General features: G+C 59.4%; 1 protein-coding gene across 19 annotated transcripts in view; it reads left to right on the forward strand.

The window, feature by feature from the left end:
- LOC133211697 (neurexin-2-like) overlaps positions 1–25,305 on the forward strand; it is a 77,860-nt gene that overhangs the window by 45,925 nt on the left and 6,630 nt on the right. For 10 of the 19 annotated variants that reach the window (XM_061352266.1, XM_061352284.1, XM_061352269.1 and 7 more), the window contains 5 exons: positions 11,750–11,931; positions 14,484–14,655; positions 18,975–19,064; positions 20,846–21,171; positions 24,291–24,369. In XM_061352266.1, coding sequence (XP_061208250.1) covers positions 11,750–11,931; positions 14,484–14,655; positions 18,975–19,064; positions 20,846–21,171; positions 24,291–24,369 — 849 coding nt within the window. Of the gene's footprint in view, positions 1–11,749; positions 11,932–12,660; positions 12,687–14,483; positions 14,656–18,974; positions 19,065–20,845; positions 21,172–24,290; positions 24,370–25,305 lie in introns of all 19 variants that reach the window. The other 9 variants (XM_061352275.1, XM_061352278.1, XM_061352277.1 and 6 more) reach the window with 3 other exon arrangements.

Here is a 25,305-nt window from a genome sequence, read left to right on the forward strand (position 1 = left end):
GTGTCTATGGGTGTCTATGGTGTCTATGGTGTCTATGGGTGTCTGTCTATGGGTGTCTATGGTGTCTATGGGTGTCTATGGTGTCTATGGGTGTCTATGGGTGTCTATGGGTGTCTATGGGTGTCTATGGTGTCTATGGTGTCTATGGTGTCTATGGTGTCTGTGGGCTCTATGGGTGTCTATGGTGTCTATGGTGTCTATGGGTGTCTATGGGTGTCTATGGGTGTCTATGGTGTCTATGGTGTCTATGGGTGTCTATGGTGTCTATGGGTGTCTATGGGTGTCTATGGTGTCTATGGGTGTCTATGGTGTCTATGGGTGTCTATGGTGTCTATGGGTGTCTATGGTGTCTATGGGTGTCTATGGGTGTCTATGGGTGTCTATGGTGTCTATGGGTGTCTATGGTGTCTATGGGTGTCTATGGTGTCTATGGGTGTCTATGGGGTCTATGGGTGTCTATGGGTGTCTATGGGTGTCTATGGGTGTCTATGGGTGCTATGGGGCTATGGGTGTCTATGGGTGTCTATGGGTGTCTATGGGTGTCTATGGGGGTCTATGGGGTCTATGGGTGTCTATGGGTGTCTATGGTGTCTATGGGTGTCTATGGGTGTCTATGGGTGTCTATGGGTGTCTATGGTGTCTATGGGTGTCAGGTCTCTCTATGGTGTTTATGGGTCTCTGGGTGTCTATGGGTGTCTATGGGTGTCTATGGGTGTCTATGGGGTCTATGGGTGTCTATGGGTGTCTATGGGGTCTATGGGTGTCTATGGGGGTCTATGGGTGTCTATGAGTGGCTATGGGTGGCTATGGGGGCTATGGGGCTATGGGTGTCTATGGGTGTCTATGGGTGTCTATGGGTGTCTATGGTGTCTATGGGTGTCTATGGGTGTCTATGGTGTCTATGGGTGTCTATGGTGTCTATGGGTGTCTATGGGTGTTACGGGGGCTATGTGTGTCTATGGGTGTCTATGGGTGTCTATGGGGGCATGGTGGGCTATGGGGCTATGGGTGTCTATGGGTGTCTATGGTGTCTATGGGTGTCTGTGGTGTCTATGGGTGTCTATGGGGGGCTGTGGGTGTCTATGGGTGTCTGTGGGTGTCTATGGGTGTCTATGGGTGGCTATGGGGGCTATGGGTGTCTATGGTGTCTATGGTGTCTATGGTGTCTATGGTGTCTATGGGTGTCTATGGTGTCTATGGGTGTCTATGGGGTCTATGGGTGTCTATGGGTGTCTACGGGGGCTATGTGTGTCTATGGGTGTCTATGGGTGTCTATGGGGGCTATGGGGGCTATGGGGCTATGCGTGTCTATGGGTGTCTATGGTGTCTATGGGTGTCTGTGGGTGTCTATGGGTGTCTATGGGGGGCTGTGGGTGTCTATGGGTGTCTATGGGGGCTATGGGGGCTATGGGGGCTATGGGGCTATGGGTGTCTTATGGGTGTCTATGGGTGGCAATGGGTGTCCATGGGTGTCTATGGGGGCTATGGGTCTCTATGGGTGTCTATGGGTGTCTGTGGGTCTCTATGGGTGTCTATGGGTGTCTATGGGTCTCTATGGGTGTCTATGGGTCTCTATGGGTGTCTATGAGTCCCTATGGGGCTGCCGTGTCTATGAGTGCCTATGGGACTCTATGGGTGTCTATGGGGCTGCTGTGAGTGCCTATGGGTCTCTGTGGGTGTCTGTGAGTCCCTGTGGGTCTCTATGGGTCCCTGTATTTCTCTATGGGGGTGCTATGGGTCTCTGTGGGGCTGCTGTAGGTCTCTATGGGGCAGCCGTGGGTCTCTATGGGTGTCTGTGAGTCCCTAGGCGTCTCTGTGGGTCCCTGTAGGTCTCTATGGGGATGCTGCGGGTCTCTGTGGGGCAGCCATGGGTCTCTATGGGTGTCTATGGGTCTCTGTCCATCTCTATGGGGCTGCCGTTGTTGTCTATGGGTCCCTGTCGAACCCTATGGGTTCACCTGTGGGTGACTGTGGGTCCCTATGGAGCAGCCATGGGACTCTATGGGTCTCCGTGGGTCTTCTATGGGTCTTCTGTGGTTCCCCATGGGCTCCTATGGGGCAGCCGTGGGTCCCTATGGCTCCCTGTGGGTCTCTATGGTGATGCCGTGGGTACCTATGAGTGTCTATGGGGCAGCCGTGGGTCCCTATGTGTGTCTATAGGGCAGCTGTGGGTCCCGATGGCTTCCTGTGGGTCTCTAGGGGGATGCTGTGGGTACCTATGAGTGTCTATGGGGCAGCCATGGGTCCCTATGGCTCCCTGTGGGTCTCTATGGCGATGCCGTGGGTACCTATGAGTGTCTATGGGGCAGCCGTGGGTCTCTATGGGGCAGCCGTGGGTCCCTATGTGTGTCTATAGGGCAGCTGTGGGTTCCGATGGCTTCCTGTGGGTCTCTAAGGGGATGCTGTGGGTACCTATGAGTGTCTGTGGGGCAGCCGTGGGTCCCTATGGCTCCCTGTGGGTCTCTCTGGTGATGCCGTGTGTACCTATGAGTGTCTATGGGTCCCTTCAGGTCTCTATGGGGCAGCCGTGGGTCCCTATGTGTGTCTATAGGGCAGATGTGAGTCCCTATGGCTCCCTGTGGGTCTCTATGGGGCAGCCACGGGTCCCTAGCTGTGTCTATGGGGCAGCCATGGGTCCCTTTGGGTCTCTATGGGGCAGCCCTGGGTCCCTATGCGTGTCTATGGGGTAGCCGTGGGTCCCTAGGTGTGTCTATAGTGCAGCCGTGGGTCCCTATGGCTCCCTGTGGCTCTCTGTGGGTCTCTATGGGGCAGCCATGGGTCCCTATGCGTGTCTATAGTGCAGCCACAGGTCCCTATGGCTCCCTGTGGGTCTCTATGGGGCAGCCGTGGGTCCCTATGCGTGTCTATGGGGCAGCCATGGGTCCCTATGCGTGTCTATGGGGCAGCCGCGGCTTCCCCCTCGTGGGTCCGGCCGTGGCCCCACCCCCGCGGGCCCCTCCCCCCGCCCCTCCCCCCTCCCCCGCCCCTCCCGCTGCAGCAGCCGCCGCCGCCGCCGCCGCCGCCCCACGGCCCCCGCGCCCCACCGCGCCCCACCGCCAGCGACCGCCGCGCCCCACCGCGCCCCACAGCGCCGCACCCGGAGCCGCGCAGGCCAGAGCCCCCCCCGCCCCATCCGCATCCGCATCCCCCGCACCCCCCATCCGCACCCCCCAGCATCCCCCGCCCCACATCCCCATCCTCCGCCCCACATCCCCATCCCCCGCCCCACATCCCGCATCCTCCGCCCCACACATCCCTCATCCACACATCCCACATCCCCCGCCCGACATCCCCCATCCGCCGCCCCCCCCATCCCGCATCCTCCATCTCCCCCAGCCCCACATCCCCATCCCCTGCCCCACAGCCCCCATCCGCCTCCCCCCAGCATCCCCCGCCCCCCATCCCCCCTCCTCCATCTCCCCTCCCCCCCCCCCAACACCTCCCCCGGACGATGCTCGACCCCCTCTGAGCCCCCCCCGCGCCCCCCCCCCCGCCCCGGCCCCCCCCCGCGCCGGGGCCCCCCCGCGCCCCCCCCCCGCATGCGCTGAGCCCCGGGGGGGGGATCCAGAGCCCAGGGGGGGCCGGGACCCCCCGAGCCCTCCGGGGACCCCCCGCGCCTCCAGGGGGGGGGCTGCCCCCCCCACCCCCCCATTGGGGGCCTCCTCAGCCCTGTTCTAAGGGGGGAATTCGGGCGACCCCCCCCCCCACAAGCCCCATTTGGGGGTGCCTCTGCCCCCCCCCCCGTGGGTGGATCCGGGGGGGCTTTAAACCCCATCGGGGGGATTCGGGCCCCCCCCCGGCTCTTTTGGGGTGACCCCGGGCCTGGCACTGAGGGATTTGGGGCTTCCCCCCCCTCATTCCCCCCCCCGAACCCCATTTTGGGGCTCAGCCCCCTCCTGGCACTGCCCCCCCATTTGGGGGTGAGGCTCCCTCCCAGCCCCCCCCGTATTTTGGGGTGCATCCCCTCCCCTCCCTGTCCCCCCCCCCTTTTTGGGGTGAAAACTCCTCCTTTCCAGTGCCTCCCCCCATTTTGGGGTCCCAACCCCTCTGCCATTGACCCCATTTTGGGGTGACCCCCGCCTTTCCTCCATTCCCCACCATTTCGGGGTACCCCTTCCCCCCGTTATTTTGGGGTGACCCCATCTCCTCCATCCCCCATTTTGGGGTCTCTGTTTCCCCCCCACTTTGGGGGTGAACCCCCCTTCCCTCCATCCCCCCCATTTCGGGGTACTCCTCTTCCCCCCCCATTTTGGGCTGACCCTTCCCCCATTAACCCCATTTTGGGGTACCCCCCTCCCTCCATCCCCCTCATTTTGGGCCCGCCCCCCCTTTCCCATTGACCCCACTTTGGGGGTGACCCCCTCCTTCCATCCTCCCCCCATTTTGGGGTGATCCCTCTCCCCTCACCATCCCCATTTCAGGGTCTCCCTCACTTTGGGGTTGACCCCCCCTTCCCTCCCTCCCCCTCATTCCCCCCCCATTGACCCCACTTTGGGGTTCCCCTTCTATCCCTCAATCCACCTCCGCACCCCTATTTCGGGGTCCAGCCCCCCTTCCCTCCTTCCCCCCATTCCCCTCCCATTGACCCCACTTTAGGGTCCTCCCCCCTCCATCCCCCCACACCCCCATTTCGGGGTGTCCATTCCCTCCATCCCCCCATTCCCCCCCCATTGACCCCACTTTGGGGTACCCCCCCCACCCCCTCTCCATCCCCCCCACCCCCTCAATTTCGGGGTCCACCCCCTCTTCCCTCCATCCCCCCATCCTCCCCCAGTTGACCTCACTTTGGGGTCCCCCCTCCCTGTATCCCCCCATTCTGCCCCATTGACCCCACTTTGGGGTCCCCCCTTCCCTCCATCCCCCCATCCCCCCCATTTCGGGGTTCACCCCCTCTTCCCTCCATCCCCCCCATTTCCCCTCTCCAATTGATCCCACTTTGTGGTTGATCCCCCCTCCATCCCCCACCGCCCCATTTTGGGGTCCACCCCCCCTTCCCTCCATCCCTCCATTCCCCCCTCATTGACCCCACTTTGGGGTCCCCCCTTCCCTTCATCCCCCCATTGACCCCACTTTAGGGTCCTCCCCCCTCCATCCCCCCCCCCCCCCCATTTCGGGGTCACCCTCCCCCCCCTCCACCCCCGCATTCCCCCTCTCCCATTGACCCCACTTTGTGCTTGACCCCCCTTCCCTCCATCCCCTCCCATTGACCCCACTTTGGGGTCCCCCCTTCCCTCCATCCTTCCCATTCCCCCCCCCATTGACCCCACTTTGGGGCTTCCCCCCTCCCTCCTCCCCATTTCCCCTCTCCAATTGACCCCACTTTTTGCTTCCCTCCTCTTCCCTCCATCCCCCCATTCCCCCTCTCCCATTCCACCCCACTTTGTGCTTGACCCCCCCCTCCCTTCCATCCCCCCCATTCCCCCACTTTGGGGTCCCCCCCTTCCCTCTCTCCCCCCATTTCCCCTCTCCCCTTGACTCCACTTTGGGGTCCCCCCTCCCCACCTCCCCATTCCCCTCCCCTCTCCAATTGACCCCATTTGGGGTTGAGCCCCCCTTCCCATCCCCACATTTCCCCTCTCCCATTGACCCCACTTTGGGGTCCCCCCCCCCTCCATCCCCCCCTTCCCCCCCCATTGACCCCACTTTGGGGTTCCCCACCTCCACCCCCCCATTCCCCCTCTCCCATTGACCCCACTTTGTGCTTGAAGCCCCTTCCCTCCATCCCCCTCATTGACCCCACTTTGGGGTCCCCCCTCTCCCTCCACCCCCCCACCCCCCCCCATTGACCCCACTTTGGGCCCCCCCCTTCCCTCCATCCCCCCATTCCCCCTCTCCCATTGACCCCACTTTGTGCTTGACCCCCCCTTCCCTCCATCCCCCCCATTGACCCCACTTTGGGGTCCCCCCTTCCCTCCATCCCTCCCATTCCCCCCTCATTGACCCCACTTTGGGGTCCCCCCCTCCCTCCATCCCCCCATTCCCCCCTCATTGACCCCACTTTGGGGTCCACCCCTCCACCCCCCCATCTGGGTTCCCCCACCCCCCCCCCCCGCGGGGGGCCCCCTCTGACCCCAATGCGTGGGCGGGGGCCGGCAGCGTCGGCGGCGCCGGTGCTGGTGCTGGGGCTGGCGCTGGCGCTGGTGCGGGCGGGGCCGGCGGGCGCGGCGCGGGTCAGCTCCAGCCTCTCCAGCACGCACCACGTGCACCACTTCCACAGCCGGCACCGCAGCGTCCCCATCGCCATCAACCGCGCGCCGGTGCTCACCCGCGGCCACCACGGTGAGGGGCGCAGGGAGACACTGTGGGGAGATGGAGGCGGCTGTGGGGGGATGGAGCCGCTTATAGGGAGATGGAGCCATCTATGGGGAGATGGAGCCATTTATAGGGGGATGGAGCCATCTATAGGGAGATGGAGCCATTTATAGGGGGATGGAGGCGGCTATGGGGAGATGGAGCCGGCTATGGGGAGATGGAGGTGGATATGGGGAGAAGGAGCCATCTATAGGGAGATGGAGCCATTTATAGGGACCTGGAGCCATCTATAGGGGGATGGAGGCGGCTGTGGGGAGATGGAGCCGGCTATGGGGAGATGGAGGCGGCTATGGGGAGATGGAGGCGGCTATGGGGAGATGGAGGCAGCTATGGGGAGATGGAGGCGGCTATGGGGAGATGGAGCCGGCTATGGGGAGATGGAGGCGGCTATGGGGAGATGGAGCCGGCTATGGGGAGATGGAGCCGGCTATGGGGAGATGGAGCCGGCTCTGGGGAGATGGAGGCGGCTATGGGGAGCTAGACCCATTTATAGGGAGCTGGACCCATTTATAGGGAGCTGGACCCATCTATAGTGAGCTGGACCCATTTATAGGGTGCTGGGCCCATCCATAGGGAGCTGGAGCCATTTATAGGGAGCTGGACCCATCTATAGGGAGCTGGACCCATCTATATGGAGCTGGACCCATCTATAGGGAGCTGGACCCATCTATAGGGAGCTGGACCCATTTATAGGGAGCTGGGCCCATTTATAGGGAGCTGGACCCATCTATATGGAGCTGGACCCATCTATAGGGAGCTGGACCCATTTATAGGGAGCTGGACCCATCTATATGGAGCTGGACCCATCTATAGGGAGCTGGACCCATCTATATGGAGCTGGACCCATCTATAGGGAGCTGGACCCATTTATAGGGAGCTGGACCCATCTATATGGAGCTGGACCCATCTATAGGGAGCTGGACCCATCTATAGGGAGCTGGACCCATCTATAGGGAGCTGGACCCATTTATAGGGAGCTGGACCCATCTATATGGAGCTGGACCCATTTATAGGGAGCTGGGCCCATCCATAGGGAGCTGGAGCCATTTATAGGGAGCTGGACCCATCTATATGGAGCTGGACCCATTTATAGGGAGCTGGACCCATCCATAGGGAGCTGGAGCCATTTATAGGGAGCTGGACCCATCTATAGGGAGCTGGACCCATCTATAGGGAGCTGGACCCATTTATATGGAGCTGGACCCATCTATAGGGAGCTGGGCCCATTTATAGGGAGCTGGACCCATTTATAGGGAGCTGGACCCATTTATAGGGAGCTGGACCCATCTATCGGGAGCTGGACCCGTCTATAGGGAGCTGGACCCATCTATAGGGTGATGGAGCCATCTATAGGGAGCTGAAGCCATATATAGGGAGATGGACCCATTTATAGGGAGGTGGAGCCATCTATAGGTAGCTGGAGCCATCTATAGGGAGCTGGACCCATTTATATGGAGCTGGACCCATTTATAGGGAACTGGACCCATCTATAGGGAGCTGGACCCATCCATAGGGATCTGAACACCCTATAGGGACATGGAGCCATCCATAGGGAGCTGGACCCATCCATAGGGACCCAAACCCATTATAGGGACCCGAACCCATCAGAGGGACCCGAACCCATCTATAGGGAGCTGGACCCATCTATAGGGACCTGGACCTATCATAGGTACCTGAACCCACCCAAAGGGAGCCCTATAGGGACTTGAATTCCTCATAGGGACTTGAACACCCCCACTGGAACCCCTATAGGGACCTGAACCCCCACAATGGGTACCCCAGAACCACCCCATGGGGACCCAAACACCTCATAGGGACACCAGGACCACCTCATGGGGACCCCAGAACCCCTCATCCTCATGGGGAGCCCCACCTCATCCTCCTCACTGGGACCCCAAAACCTCATCTTCATCCTTCTGAGGACCCCCCCTCCTCATCCTCATGGGGAGCCCCTCCTCATCCTCATCCTGCTCATGGGAACCCCCTCCTCATCCTCATGGGGAGCCCCTCCTCATCCTCAACCTTCTGGGGACCCCCCATCCTCATCCTCATGGGAACCCCTCCTCATCCTCATCTTCATGGGGAGCCCCTCCTCATCCTCATCCTTCTGGGGACCCCCCATCCTCATCCTCATGGGGAACCCCTCCTCATCCTCATGGGGAGCCCCTCCTCATCCTCATGGGGAACCCCTCCTCATCCTCATGGGGAGCCCCTCCTCATCCTCATCCTTCTGGGGACCCCCCATCCTCATCCTCATGGGGACCCCTCCTCATCCTCATCCTCATGGGGGACCCCCCTTATCCTCATCCTCATCCTGCTCACAGGGGCCCCCCAAACCCTCATCCTCTTCCTGGGGACCCCCCCTCTTCCTCCTCCTCCTGGGGCGCCCCAAGCCCCCCTCTCCCTCCCCCTGCACCCCCCAGGCTTCCTCCCTCCCCTCCCCTCCTCCTCCTCTCCTCCCCTCCTGCCCGCAGCGGCCCCAGGCTCCCCTCCTGCTCTTCCTCCTCCTCCTCCTCCTCCTCCTCCTCCTCCTCCTCCTCCTCCCTTCTCTCCCTCCTCCTCCTCCCCATCTGCTCCCGGCTGCTCTCGGGCCGGCCCCTTCCTCCTCCTCCTCCTCTGCTGCTGGTGCGGACCCCACAGGCTCCATCCTCCTCCTCCTCCTCTTCCTCATGGGGACCCCTTCCCATTCCCCTTCCTCTTCCCTCTCCCTCTTCCTCCTGGGGACCCCAGAGCCTTCCCCATCCCATTCCCGTTCCTTCTTCCTCCTCCTCTTCCTCCTGGGGACCCCTTCCCGTTCCCATTCCTTCTTCCTGCTCTTCCTCCTCCTCCTCTTCCTCCTGGGGACCCCAGAGCTTTCCCCTTCCCATTCCCATTCCTTCTTCCTCCTCCTCTTCCTCCTGGGGACCCATTCCCATTCCCTCTTCCTGCTCTTCCTCCTCCTCTTCTTGTTCCTGGGGGCCCCAAAGCTTTCCCATTCCCATTCCCATTCCCTCTTCCTCCTCTTCCTCCTCCTCTTCCTCCTGGGGACCCCTTCCCGTTCCCATTCCCTCTTCCTGCTCTTCCTCCTCCTCCTCTTCCTCCTGGGGACCCCAGAGCTTTCCCCTTTCCATTCCCATTCCTTCTTCCTCCTCATCCTCCTCATCCTCTTCCTTCTGGGGACCCCTTCTTATTCCCATTCCCTCTTCCTGCTCTTCTTCCTCCTCCTCTTCCTCCTGCAGACCCCATCCCTCTCCCTCTTCCTCCTCCTCCTCTTCCTGGGGACCCCAAAGCTTTCCCCTTCCCATTCCCTCTTCCTCCTCCTGCTCTTCCTCCTGGGGACCCCTTCCCCTTCCCATTTCCTGCTCTCCCTCTCCCTCCTCCTCTCCCTCTCCCCCCGGGCTGTGAGCAGTGGGGCCGGGCAGGGCACGTCCTTCCTGTGCCCCCCAAGCGCTTGCACCCCCCGGGGCTGTGGGGCTTGGGCTGAGCCCTTGTGTGGGGCGAGATCCTCCTGCAAGCAAGGGGATGGGGCCATGGGGCTCTCACAGCCCCCCCCCCCCTTCCTCTGCACCCACTTTGGGGGGGTACCCAGGGGATCCCCCTCTGCCCCCCATGGACCCCCAGAGACCCCTATGGGTCCCATGGACCCCATGACCCTCATAGACCCCCATGACCCCCATAGACCCCAATGACCCCTGTGCCTCTCTGACCCCCATAGACCCCATAGGTCCCCATGATCCCCATGGGCTCCATAGACTCCCACTGCCCCTGTGCCTCTCTGACCCCCATAGACCCCATAGAGTTCATGGGCCCCAATGGACCCCATGGCTCCCATGCCCTCCAGGACCTGTATGGGGCCTATGGGCCCCATGGACCCCATTCTCTCCATGACCACCATGGACCCTGTAGGGTCCTGTGGACCCCATGGACTCCAATGACCCCATGGACCACATAGACCCCCATTACCACCATGGACCCCATAGACCTCATAGACTTAAATGAACCCCATGGACGCCATAGACCCCCATGGACCTCATAGACTTTAATGACCCACATGGGCCTCATGGACCCCATAGTGCCCCATGGACCCCATAGTCCCCCATGGACCCCATAGAGCCCCATGCCGCTTATTGACCCCAATGACCCCCATGGACCTCATGGATCCCATAGACTCCAGTGCCCCCAATGGACTCCATGAGCCCCGTGGGCCCCATAGACTCCAATGCCCCCAATGGACCCCATGACCCTATAGACACCATGGACCCCATAGACCCCATGACCCCCATAGACTCCAATGCCCCCAATGAACCCCATAGACACCATTGACCCCATGGACCCCATAGACCCCATGGACCCCATTGACCCCACTGACCCCATAGACCCTATTGACCCCACTGATCCCATTGACCCCATAGACCCCACAGGCCCCACAGGCCCCACTGACCCCATAGACACCATAGACCTCATAGCATCCCATAGACCCTATAGACCCCATGGAAGCCGTTGACCCCATAGGCCGCATTGAACTGATAGACCTGATGGACCCCATAGACCCCATGGACCTCATTGACCCCATTCACCCCATAGACCCCATTGACCCCATAGGCCGCATTGAACTGATAGACCTGATGGACCCCATAGACCCCATGGACCTCATTGACCCCATTCACCCCATAGACCCCATTGACCCCATTGAACTGATAGACCTGATGGACCCCATAGACCCCATGGACCCCATGGACTCCATTGACCCCATAGACCCCATTGACCCCGTAGACCCCATAGGCCCCATTGACCCCATAGACCCCATTGACCCCATAGACCCCACTGAATCGATAGACCTAATGGACCCCATAGACCCCGTTGACCCCATAGACTCCATAGATCCCATTGACCCCATAGACCCCATAGGCCCCATTGACCCCATAGACCCCATAGACCTCATAGTATCCTATAGACCCCATGGACCCCATAGACCCCATAGACCTTGTTGACCCCATTGACCCCATAGACCTCATTGACCCCATAGACCCCATTTACCCCATAGACCCCACAGACCCCATTTACCCCATAGACCCCATAGACCCCATAGACCCCATTGACCCATAGACCCCACAGACCCCATAGACCCCATAGACCCCATAGACCCCATAGACCCCATAGACCCCCATAGACCCCATAGACCCCATAGACCCCATAGACCCCATAGACCCCATAGACCCCATAGACCCATAGACCCCATAGACCCCATAGACCCATAGACCCATAGACCCCATAGACCCATAGACCCCATAGACCCATAGACCCATAGACCCATAGACCCCATAGACCCATAGACCCCATAGACCCCATAGACCCATAGACCCCATAGACCCATAGACCCCATAGACCCATAGACCCCATAGACCCCATAGACCCCATAGACCCCATCACAGACCCCCCTGACCCCATATCCCCGCAGCGGGTACCACGTACATCTTCGGCCGCGGCGGGGGCCTCATCACGTACACGTGGCCCCCCAACGAGCGGCCGAGCACCCGCGCCGACCGCCTGGCGCTGGGCTTCAGCACGAGGCAGCGCGACGCGGTCCTGCTGCGGGTGGAGAGCGCTGCGGGGCTGGGGGACTTCCTGCAGCTCCACATCGTGAGTACGGCATGGGGGCTATAGGGGATGGGGGGCTATAGGGGATGGGGGCTATAGGGGATGGGGGGCTATAGGGGATGGGGGGCTATAGGGGATGGGGGGCTATAGGGGATGGGGGGCTATAGGGGATGGGGTTGTAGGGGATGGGGTTGTAGGGGATGGGGGGCTATAGGGGATGGGGTTGTAGGGGATGGGGGGCTATAGGGGATGGGGTATGGGGTATGGGGTATATGGGGTGTATGGGGTATATGGGGGTATGGGGTATGGGGTATGGGGTATATGGGGTATGGGGGATGGGGTATGGGGTATGGGGGATGGGGGATGGGGTATGGGGTATATGGGGTATGGGGTATGGGGATATGGGGTATGGGGTATGGGGTATGGGGTATGGGGTATGGGGGATGGGGAATGGGATATGGGGGATGGGGTATGGGATATGGGGTATGGGGGACTGGGCATGGGGTATATGGGGTATGGGATATGGGATATGGGGTATGGGATATGGGGTATGGGATATGGGGTATGGGGTATATGGGGTATAGGGTATGAATTATGGGGTATATGGGGTATGGGGTATGGGGTATGGGGTATGGGGTATATGGGGTATGGGGTATATGGGGTATGGGGTATGGGGTATATGGGGTATGTGGTATGGGGTATGGGGTATATGGGGTATGGGGGGTATGGGGGGTATGGGGGTATGGGGGGTATGGGGGTCTATGGGGGGTATGGGGGACTTCCTGCAGCTGCACATAGTGAGTACGGCTTGGGCTATGGGGTATGGGGGTATAGGGTGTATAGGGGCTATGGGCGACTTCCTGCAGGTGCACATAGTGAGTATGGCAGGGGGGATATGGGATATGGGGGGCTATGGGGGTATAGGGGGTATGGGGGTATGGGGGTTACAGGGGGTATAGGGGCTATGGGCGACTTCCTGCAGCTGCACATAGTAAGTACAGCATGTGGGTATGGGGGATATAGGGGGTATAGGGGTTATAAGGGTATAGGGGCTATGAGGGTATAAGGGGCTATAGGGGCTATGGGGGCTATAGAGGCTATGAGCGACTTCCTGCAGCTCCACATAGCGTGTACAGCATGGGGGCTATAGGGGTATGGGGGCTATAGGGGTATGGGGGGCTATGGGGGCTATAGGGGTATGGGGGGCTGGGTGACTTCCTGCAGCTCCACATAGTACGTGCATGGGGAGCATGGGGGCTTTGTGGGCTATGGGGGTGACGGGGCTATAGGGACGTGGGGGGCGATGGGGGTGATGGGGAAATGGAGGTGAGGGGGTGTATGGGGGTCTATGGAGCTATGGGGACATGGGGGCTATGGGGCCATGGGGGTGATGGGGTGCACACGGGGCTATGGGGATATGGGGGGCTATGGGCAACATCCTGCAGCTGCACATAGCATGTGCATGGGGTGGGTATTTGGGGGCTATGGGGGCATGGAGCACTATGGGGGGCTATGGATGGGTATGGGGTGCACGGGGGAGAAGAGGAAGTATGGGGATATGGGGGGCATTGAGCTATGGGGGCATGGGGACCTATGGGGGCAATGGGGGACTTCCTGCAGCTCCACATTGTATGGCACAGGGGGGGCTATGGGGACCTGATGGGTATGGGAGTGATGGAGGGAATGGGGGTTATGGGGTGATGGGGGGACATGGGGGTGATGGGGACATGGGGGTGATGGGGGGCTATGAGGGTGATGGGGGTGTGCAGGGTATGGGGGTCATGGGGGGGTGGGGGCCTGCCTGTAGCTCCACATTGAAAAGGGGGGACAGGGGAGTTGGGGGCTTGAGGGGGGCGTTTGGGGCATGGTGGGAATGGGGGTGATGGGGCTATGGGGAGTGATGGGGCTATGGGGAGTACTGGGGCTATGGGGGGTGTTGGGTCTATGGGTCCCCATGGGCTATGGGGGGTAATGGGGCTATGGGGGGTAATGGGGCTATGGGGGGTAATGGGGTATGGGGGTAATGGGGCTATGGGGGGTAATGGGGCTATGGGGGGTAATGGGGTATGGGAGGTAATGGGGCTATGGGGTAATGGGGTATGGGGGGTAATGGGATATGGGGGGTACTGGGGTATGGGGAGTACTGGGGCTATGGGGGGTAATGGGGTATGGGGGATAATGGGGCTATGGGGAGTGTTGGGGCTATGGAGGGGTACTGGGGCTATGGGGGGTGTTGAGGCTATGGGGAGTACTGGGGCTATGGGGGTGTTGGGTCTAGGGGGGTAATGGGGCTATGGGGGGTAATGGGGTATGGGGGATGATGGGTCTAGGGGGGTAATGGGGTTATGGGGAGGTGATGGGGCTATGGGGGGTACTGAGCTATGGGGGGTGATGGGGCTATGGGGTGTTATGTGCCTATGGGGTGTTATGCGCCTATGGGGTGTTATGTGCCTATGGGTGGCGAAGGTTCCATTGGGGGTTCCTGTTGCTACGGGTGTTGCTGCTGCTCCCCCCTGCAGCACACCCCATAGTGTGTGTGTGTGTATGGGTCACTTGTGGGTCCCAGCCCCACAGCGCCCCTCCCCCCCGCGCAGGCTGAGGGGGCCGTGGGGGTGCTCTTCAACGTGGGCACCGAGGACATCGCCCTGGAGGAGCGCGCGGCCCCCGTCAGCGACGGCCGCTTCCACGTCGTGCGCTTCACCCGCAGCGGGGGCAACGCCACCCTGCAGCTGGACGGGGGCCCCCTGCACGAGCGCTACCCCCCAGGTACCCCCCGCGCCGCAACGGGGACCCGCGGGAGCCCTGCGGCACATAGAGAGACCCTATGGACCCCTATAGCACCCCTATGGCACATAGAGAGACCCTGTAGCACCCCTATGGTACATAGAGAGACCCTATGGCACTCCTATAGCACCCCTATGGCACATAGAGAGACCCTGTAGCACCCCTATGGTACATAGAGAGACCCTATGGCACTCCTATAGCACCCCTATGGCACATAGAGAGACCCTGTAGCACCCCTATGGTACATAGAGAGACCCTATGGCACTCCTATAGCACCCCTATGGCACATAGAGAGACCCTGTAGCACCCCTATGGTACATAGAGAGACCCTATGGCACTCCTATAGCACCCCTATGGCACATAGAGAGACCCTGTAGCACCCCTATGGTACATAGAGAGACCCTATGGCACTCCTATAGCACCCCTATGGCACATAGAGAGACCCTGTAGCACCCCTATGGTACATAGAGAGACCCTATGGCACTCCTATAGCACCCCTATGGCACATAGAGAGACCCTGTAGCACCCCTATGGTACATAGAGAGACCCTATGGCACTCCTATAGCACCCCTATGGCACATAGAGAGACCCTGTAGCACCCCTATGGTACATAGAGAGACCCTATGGCACCCCTATAGCACCCCTATGGCACATAGAGAGACCCTATAGCACCCCTATGGTACATAGAGAGACCCTATAGCACCCCTATGGCACCCCTATGGCACATAGAGAGACCCTGTAGCACCCCTATGGCACATAGAGAGACCCTATAGCACCCCTATAGCACCCCTATCACGAGACCCTATGAACCCCTATGGCACCCCTATGGCATCCCTATGGCACCCCTATGGCACCCCTATGGCACATAGAGAGACCCTATGAACCCCTATAGCACCCCTATGGCACATAGAGAGACCCTATGGCACCCCTATGGCACATAGAGAGACCCTATAGCACCCCTATGGCACATAGAGAGACCCTATGGCACCCCTATGGCACCCCTATGGCACATAGAGAGACCCTATGAACCCCTATAGCACCCCTATGGCACATAGAGAGACCCTATGGCACCCCTATGGCACATAGAGAGACCCTATGGACCCCTATAGCACCCCTATGGCACATAGAGAGACCCTATGGACCCCTATAGCACCCCTATGGCACATAGAGAGACCCTATGGCACCCCTATGGCATGTACAGGGACCCTATAGCACATAGAGGGACCCTATAGCACCCCTATGGCACATAGAGAGACCCTATGGACCCCTATGGCACATAGAGAGACCCTATGGCACCCCTATAGCACCCCTATGGCACCCCTATGTACCCCTATAGCACCCCTATGGCACATAGAGAGACCCTATGGCACCCCTATGGCATGTACAGGGACCCTATAGCACATAGAGGGACCCTATAGCACCCCTATGGCACATAGAGAGACCCTATGGACCCCTATGGCACATAGAGAGACCCTATGGCACCCCTATAGCACCCCTATGGCACCCCTATAGCACCCCTATGGCACATAGAGAGACCCTATAGCACCCCTATAGCACCCCTACGGCACATAGAGAGACCCTATGGCACCCCTATAGCACCCCTATGGCACATAGAGAGACCCTATAGCACCCCTATGGCACATAGAGAGACCCTATGGCACCCCTATAGCACATACAGGGTCCCTATGGCACCCTATAGCATATACAGGCACCCTATGGGACCCCTATAGCACCCCTATGGCACCCCTATAGCACATACAGGAACCCTATGGCACCCCTATGGCACGTACAGGGTCCCTATGGCACCCCTATGGCACCTCTATAGCACATACAGGGTCCCTATGGCACTCCTATGGCACGTACAGGGTCCCTATGGCACCCCTATAGCACCCTATGGCACCCCTATAGCACTCTATAGCACATATAAGCACCCTATGGCACCCCTAAGGCACTTTATGGCTCCCCTATAGCACCCCTATGGCCCATACAGGCCGCCTAGAACACCCCTAAGGCACCCCCAGAGCACAGACATGCACCCCACTGCACCCCTATGGCACTTAAAGACACCCCACTGTGCCATGCTGCGCCCCTATGGCACATACAGGCACCCTACAGCACCCCTATGGCACCTATGGGCACCCCACTGCACCCTGCTGTGTCCTTACAGCACCCCTAAGGCACCTCCAGAGCACCCCACAGTGCCCCATAGCGCCAAGGGGCACCCTACAGCACCCCCATGACATCCCCAGGGCACCTACAGGACCCCCACAGCACCCCTATAGGCATCCTATAGACACCCTATAGCCCCCCATAGCACCCCTGCAGCCCCCTAATGAGTGGCTCCTCCCCTAATTAGGGTCCCCCCTAACCAGGGCACTAACGATGGGCATGAGGGGACCCCGGGGACACCCCCCCTAACGCCCCCCTAAACGCCACCTAAACCCCCCCCCAGACCCCCTATGGTGACAGCGGGGATGTGGTGGTGACACCGCGGTTCCCCCATGATGCCCATGGTGACACCGTGGTGATGCCCATGGTGATGCCAATGGTGATGTCAGTGATGACGCCAGTGGTGATGCCACCATGGTTCCATAATGGTGATGCCAGTGGTGATGTCACCATGGTTCCATGATGGTGATGCCAATGGTGATGCCAGTGGTGATGCCAATGGTGATGCCCATGGTGATGTCAGTGATGACACCAGTGGTGATCCCACCATGGTTCCACGATGGCCATGCCGATGGTGATGTCAGTGGTGATGCCAATGGCAATGCCACCGTCACCACTGTGATCCTGATGCCACCAGTGACACCGTGACCTCACCATGGTTCCATGATAGTGACACCAATGGTGATCTTGTGGAACACCACGGTGATGCCAATGGTGATGCCATCAGTGACACCATGATCCCACCATGGTTCCATAATGGTGATGCCAATGGTGATACCACCATGGTTCCTTGCTGGCGATGCCAGTGGTGACCCTGTGGAACATCGTGGTGATGCCAATGGTGATGCCAATGGCGATGCCACCATGGTTCCATGATGATGCCAATGGCGATGCCACCATGGTTCCATGATGATGATGCCAATGGCGATGCCAATGGTGATGCCACCGTGGTTCCATGAGGATGATGCCAATGGCGATGCCACCGTGGTCTGATGCTGGCGATGCCAATGGCGATGCCACCATGGTTCCATGATGATGACGCCAACGGCGATGCCACCGTGGTTCCATGATGCTGATGCCAATGGCGATGCCACCATGGTTCCATGATGATGATGCCAACGGCGATGCCACCGTGGTTCCATGATGATGATGCCAATGGCGATGCCACCATGGTTCCATGATGATGACGCCAACGGCGATGCCACCGTGGTTCCATGATGCTGATGCCAATGGCGATGCCACCGTGGTTCCATGATGATGATGCCAATGGCGATGCCACCATGGTTCCATGATGATGACGCCAACGGCGATGCCACCGTGGTTCCATGATGCTGATGCCAATGGCGATGCCACCGTGGTTCCATGATGATGATGCCAATGGCGATGCCACCATGGTTCCATGATGATGATGCCAATGGCGATGCCACCATGGTTCCATGATGATGACGCCAACGGCGATGCCACCGTGGTTCCATGATGCTGATGCCAATGGCGATGCCACCGTGGTTCCATGATGATGATGCCAATGGCGATGCCACCATGGTTCCATGATGATGCCAATGGCGATGCCACCATGGTTCCATGATGATGCCAATGGCAATGCCAATGGTGATGCCACCGTGGTTCCATGAGGATGATGCCAATGGCGATGCCACCGTGGTCCGATGCTGGCGATGCCAATGGCGATGCCACCATGGTTCCATGATAATGACGCCAATGGCGATGCCAATGGTGATGCCACCGTGGTTCCATGATGCTGATGCCAATGGCGATGCCACCATGGTTCCATGATGATGCCAATGGTGATGCCACCGTGGTTCCATGATGACGCCAATGGCGATGCCACCGTGGTTCCATGATGATGATGCCAATGGCGATGCCACCATGGTTCCATGATAATGACGCCAATGGCGATGCCACCATGGTTCCATGATGATGCCAATGGCGATGCCAATGGCGATGCCACCGTGGCTCCATGATGGTGATGCCAATGATGACCCTGTACAGCATCATGGTGATGCCAATGGCGATGCCACCGTGGCTCCGTGCTGGCAATGCCAGTGGTGGCCCCATGGCCCCATGGTGGTGCCGCCCTGGCCCGGCCCCATAACGCTCTTCTCCTCCCTCCGAAGGCAGCGGGGACAGCGAGCGGCTGGCGCTGGCGCGGCAGCGCATCCCCTTCCGCCTGGGGCGGGTGGTCGATGAGTGGCTGCTCGACAAAGGTAACCGGGCAGAGAGCACCCCCCGCCCGCCCCACAGCGCCCCACGGCGCCCCCCTAGCGCCCCACAGCACCCGCGCCCACGGGGCTGGGACCCGCACATCCGGGCACCCATGGGTGTGGGCGTCCGGAGAGCTGGAGCCCCAGAGATGTGGGGCCCATAGGTCTGCGCAGCCACGGATGTGGGGAGCCAGGCAGCTGGGCCCCATGGATCTGGGGGCTTCGGGGCTGAGGACCCACGGATCTGGGGCTCGCAGGTCTCTGGACCCATAGATCTGGGCCCTGCAGCTCCAGGGGATGAGGGTGTCCGGGCCCCACATTGTTGAGGACCCAGACCCCCGGCCCCATGGATCCGGGTCCCACATCCCCAGGACCCCGTTGTCCAGGGAGGGGGGGTCCCATTGACCCCATTGTCCCCATTGACCCCATTGATCGCTGGGGGCGCAGCCCCATTAACGGCCCCTTAAACCGCGCTTTAACCCTTTGAGTGCTGCCGGCCCCGGCCCTAAACCAGCATAAACCAGCCTAAACCAGCATAAACCCACAGCGGCACCGGGGGGGGGAGGGGAGGGGGGATAGAGGGGAGGCGCTTGGTGTGCATCGCACCCCATGACCCTTGTGCATCACCCCATGGCCTGTATACACTGCACACCCCATGGCACCTCTGTATCACATCCCTTGTGCATCCCCCATAACCCTTGAGCATCACATCCCTTGTTCATCACCCATAACCCTTGTGCATCACATCCCTTGTTCATCACCCCATAACCCTTGTGCATCACATCCCTTGTTCATCCCCCCATAACCCTTGTGCATCACATCCCTTGTGCATCCCCCCATAACCCTTGTGCATCACATCCCTTGTTCATCCCCCATAACCCTTGTGCATCACATCCCTTGTTCATCCCCCATAACCCTTGTGCATCACATCCCTTGTTCATCCCCCCATAACCCTTGTGCATCACATCCCTTGTTCATCCCCCATAACCCTTGTGCATCACATCCCTTGTTCATCCCCCATAACCCTTGTGCATCACATCCCTTGTTCATCCCCCATAACCCTTGTGCATCACAGCCCTTGTGCATCCCCCCATACCCCTCCTGCTCCCCATTCCCCCCCGTACCCCAGGTTACCATCCCCCCCTCTCTCCCCTCCCCCAGGCCGCCAGCTCACCATCTTCAACAGCCCATCCCCCCATAACCCTTGTCCATCACCCCATAACCCCTGCTCCCCCCCCCATTCCCCCTGTACCCCAGGGTACCATCCCCCCCTCTCCCCCCAGGCCGCCAGCTCACCATCTTCAACAGCCCATCCCCCCATACCCCCCGTACCCCAGTTTACCATCTCCCCCCCCCCAGGCCGCCAGCTCACCATCTTCAACAGCCCATCCCCCATTCCCCCCCGTACCCCAGTTTACCATCCCCCTCTCCCCCCAGGCCGCCAGCTCACCATCTTCAACAGCCCATCCCCCCATAACCCCCCACCCCCATACCCCAGGTTACCATCTCCCCCCCCGCGCCCTCTCCCCCAGGCCGCCAGCTCACCATCTTCAACAGCCCATCCATAACCCATTCCCCCCCGTACCCCAGTTTACCATCCCCCTCTCCCCCCAGGCCGCCAGCTCACCATCTTCAACAGCCCATACCCCATAACCCCTCCTGCTCCGTACCCCAGGGTACCCTCTCTCTCTCCCCCCCCCCAGGCCGCCAGCTCACCATCTTCAACAGCCCATCCCCCCATTCCCCCCGTACCCCAGGTTACCCCCCCTCTCCCCTCCCCCCAGGCCGCCAGCTCACCATCTTCAACAGCCAGGCCTCGGTGCGCGTCGGGGGCCGGGACCGGGGCCGCCCCTTCCAGGGCCAGCTCTCGGGGCTCTACTACAACGGCCTCAAGCTCCTGGCGCTGGCGGCCGAGGGGCACCCCCGGGTGCGCGTCGAGGGCGACCTCCGCCTCGTGGGGGCGGCCCCGCCCCCGCCCCCCCCCGCCCCCCCCGGGGCTACCCCCGCCCCCCCGGACATGGCCACCACCATCATGGAGACCACCACCACCATGGCCACCACCACCACGCGCAGAGGGCGCTCGCCCACCCTGCGGGACACCGTGGCACAGGTACGGGGGGGGCGGTACCCATGGGGGGGGGTTGGGGTCACCCAGCACCCATTGGGGGGCTTTGGGTCTATGGGGTCACCCAGCACCCATTGAGGGGCTTGGGGGCAGCTCTGTGGGGTTCCCCAGCACCCATTCGGGGGGGCTTTGGGTCTATGGGGTCCCCCAGCACCCATGGGGGGGCTTTGCAGGGGGATCTTTGGGGTTCCCCAGCACCCATTGGGGGGGGGCTTTGGGTCTATGGGGTCCCCCAGCACCCACTGGGGGGGGCTTTGGGTCTACGGGGTTCCCCAGCACCCATTGGGGGGGGCTTTGGGTCTATGGGGTTCCCCAGCACCCATTAGAGGGCTTTGAAGAGGTTTTGGTTGTCTTTGAGGGGTCTTTCGGGTTCCCCAGCACCCATTGGGGGCCTTGGGGGGGGTCTTTGGGGTCCCCCAGCACCCATTGAGTGGCTTTGAAGGGGTTTTTGGGTGTCTTTGGGTGTCTTTGAGGAGTCTTTGGCGGTCTTTGGGGTCCCCCAGCACCCATAGAGGGGCTTTGGGGGGTTTTTGGATGTCTTTGAGGGGTCTTTGGGGTCCCCTAGCACCCACTGGGGGGCTTTGAAGGGTTTTGGGTGTCTTACAGGGGGTCTATGGGGTCCCCCAGTACCCATTGAGTGGCTTTGGGGGTGTTTTGAGTGTCTTTAAGGGGTCTTTGGGGTCCCCCAGCACCCATTGGGGGGGCTTTTGGCGGGTTTTGGGTGTCTTACAGGGGGTCTTTGGGGTTCCCCAGCACCCATTGAGTGGCTTTGAAGGGGTTTTTGGGTGTCTCTGGGTGTCTTTGAGGGGTCTTTGGGGTCCCCCAGCACCCATTGGGTGTCCTTGGGTGCTTTGCAGGGGGGTTTGGCTGTGATTGGGGTGTCTTTGGCTGAGTTCGGGTATTTTGGGGGGTTTTGGATGTCGAGAAGGTTCCCCAGTACCCAGTGGGTGCCTTTGGGCTGGTTTTGGGGTGGTTTTGGGATATATGGGGCTGGGTTTTGGGTGGTTTTGGGGTGCTTTGAGGTGTATTTTGAAGTGTTTGGGGCTGGTTTTGGGGTGATTTGAGGTGTTTTAAGAGTATTTTGGGGGGTATTGCTGTGGCTTTGGAGTGTTCTGAGGTGTTTCTGGGCTGGTTTCGGGTGGTTTGGGGTTTCTTTGGCTGGTTTTGGGTTTTTTTGGAGTTGGTTTGGGGTGTTTTGTGGCGTTTTGGGCTGTTTTAGGCTGTTTTGGTGGTGTTTTGAGCTGGTTTTGGCTAGTTTTGGGGTGTTTTCGGCTGTTTTGGGGTGGTTTTGCCTGTTTTAGGCTGTTTTGGGGGTGTTTCTAGCTGGTTTTGCGGTGTTTTGGGCTGGTTTAGGCTGTTTCTGGGTGTCTTTTGAGCTGGTTTTCAGCTGGTTTGGCTGGTTTGGGGTAGGTTTTGGGGTGTTTTCAGCTGGTTTTGGTGTGTTTTGGGCTGTTTTAGGCAGTTTCTGGGTGCTTTGGGGCTATTTTTGGCTGTTTTAAGCTGTTTCTGGGTGTTTTCAGACTGTTTTGAACTGTTTGAGGCTGTTTCTGGGTGTTTTCAGGCTGTTTCTGGCTGTTTTGTGGGTGTTTTGGGGCTGGTTTAGGCCGTATCTGGGTGTTTTCGGGGTGTTTTGGGATGGTTTAGGCTGTTCTGTGGGTGTTTCACGGTGGTTTGGAGGTTTTCTGGGTGTTTTGGGGGTGTTTTGGACTGTTTTAAGCTGTTTCTGGGGTGTTTCTGGGTGTTTTCGTAGCGTTTGGGGCTGTTTTAAGCTGTTTCTGGCTGTTTTGGGGGTGTCTGGGGCTGTTTTGGGGGTGTTTAGGGCTGTTTTAGGCTGTTTCTGGCTGTTTTGGGGCTGTTTTAGGCCGTTTCTGGATGTTTTGGGGGCTGTTTTAGGCCGTTTCTGGATGTTTTGGGGCTGTTTTAGGCTGTTTCTGGCTGGTTTAGGCTGTTTCTGGCTGTTTTGGGGGTGTTTGGGGCTGTTTTAGGCTGTTTCTCGCTGGTTTCGGGGTGTTCAGGGCTGTTTTGGGAGTGTTTGGGGCTGTTTTAGGCTGTTTCTGGCTGTTTTGGGGGTGTTTGGGGCTGGTTTGCGCTTTTTGTGGCTGTTTTTGGGGTGTTTGTGGCTGTTTTGGGGTGTTTGGGTCTGTTTTGGGGCTGTTTTAGGCTGTTTCTGGCTGTTTTGGGGTGTTTGGGTCTGTTTTGGGGCTGTTTTAGGCTGTTTCTGGCTGTTTGGGGGTGTTTGGGGCTGTTTTAGGCTGTTTCTGGCTGTTTTGGGGGTGTTTGGGGCTGTTTTGGGGGAGTTTTGGGGATGTTTTAGGCTGTTTCTGGCTGGTTTGGGGGTTTTGGGGGCTGTTTTAGGCTGTTTCTCGCTGGTTTGGGGGTGTTTGGGGCTGGTTTGGGGCTGGTTTACACTGTTTCTGGCTGTTTTGGGGCTGTTTGGGGCTGTTTTAGGCTGTTTCAGGGCTGGTTTGGGGGTGTTTTGGAGTGTTTTGGGGGTGTTTTGGGCTGTGTTAGGCTGTTTCTGGATGTTTTGGGGCTGTTTTAGGCTGTTTTAGGCTGTTTCTGGCTGTTTTGGGGCTGTTTTAGGCTGTTTCTGGCTGGTTTGGGTGTGTTTTGGGGCTGTTTTAGGCTGTTTCTGGCTGTTTTGGGGGTGTTTGGGGCTGTTTTAGGTTGTTTCTGGCTGGTTTATGGGTGTTTGGGGCTGTTTTGGGGCCGGTTTAGGCTGTTTCTGGCTGGTTTAGGTGTGTTCGGGGCTGTTTTGGGGGTGTTTGGAGCAGTTTTAGGCTGTTTTGGGGGTGTTTCTGGCTGGTTTGGGGCTGTTTTAGGCTGTTTCTCCCTGGTTTGGGGGTGTTTAGGGCTGTTTGTTTTAGGCTGTTTTGGGGGTGTTTGGGGCCGTTTTAGGCTGTTTTTGGCTGTTTTGGGGGTGTTTGGGGCCGTTTTAGGCTGTTTCTGTCTGGTTTAGGTGTGTTCGGGGCTGCTGTGGAGGTGTTTGGGGCTGTTTCAGGCTGTTTTGGGGCTGTTTCAGGCTGTTTTGGGGCTGTTTCTGGCTGTTTGGGGCTGTTTTGGGGCGGTTTGCGCAGCGCCCGCAGCCCGCGCTGTCCCCGCAGAACACGGATGATTTGCTGGTGGCCTCGGCCGAGTGCCCGAGCGACGACGAGGACCTGGAGGAGTGCGAGCCGGGCACAGGTGGGTGCTGCTCCGGGCCCGGGCCCGGGGGGACCCCAGAGCGCGGCACCGGGCACACGCGTGTGCGGCCCCCCCGGTGTGCACGGGCAGCGGGCGCGCTGCTGACACACACACGTGATGAGGGACACACACACGTGATCAGGGACACACACACGTGATCAGGGACACGCACACGTGACCAGGGACACACACGTGATCAGGGACACACACACGTGATGAGGGACACACACACGTGATGAGGGACACACACACGTGATCAGGGACACACACACGTGATGAGGGACACACACACGTGATCACGGACACACACACGTGATCACGGACACACGTGATGAGGGACACACACACGTGATCAGGGACACACACACGTGATGAGGGACACACACACGTGATCAGGGACACACACACGTGATGAGGGACACACACACGTGATCAGGGACACACACACGTGATGAGGGACACACACACGTGATGAGGGACACACACACGTGATCAGGGACACACACACGTGATCAGGGACACACACACGTGATGAGGGACACACGTGATCAGGGACACACACACGTGATCACAGTATCACAGTATCACAGTATGTTAGAGACTGGAAGGGACCTCAAAAGCTCATCCAGTCCAATCCCCCTATGGAACAGGAACAGCCAGATAAGGTTACACAGGAACGGGTTTTGAATGGCTCCAGAGAAGGAGACCCCACAGCCTCCCTGGGCAGCCTGGTCCAGTGTTGTCACCCTCACTGAGAAGGAGTTGAAGTGGAACCTCTTGTGTTCCAGTTTGTACCCATTACCCCTTGTCCTATCATTGTTTGCCACTGAGAAGAGCCTGGCTCCATCCTCGGGACACTCCCCCTTTATATATTTATATACACTAATAAGGTCACCCCTCAATCTCCTCTTCTCCAAACTATAGAGACCCAGCTCC

This window comes from Neopsephotus bourkii, unplaced genomic scaffold (genome assembly GCF_033783945.1).
Source record: "Neopsephotus bourkii isolate Nb327-2 ecotype Australia unplaced genomic scaffold, CSIRO-AGI_Nbou_v1 NB_655, whole genome shotgun sequence".
Classification (NCBI taxonomy): domain Eukaryota; kingdom Metazoa; phylum Chordata; class Aves; order Psittaciformes; family Psittacidae; genus Neopsephotus; species Neopsephotus bourkii.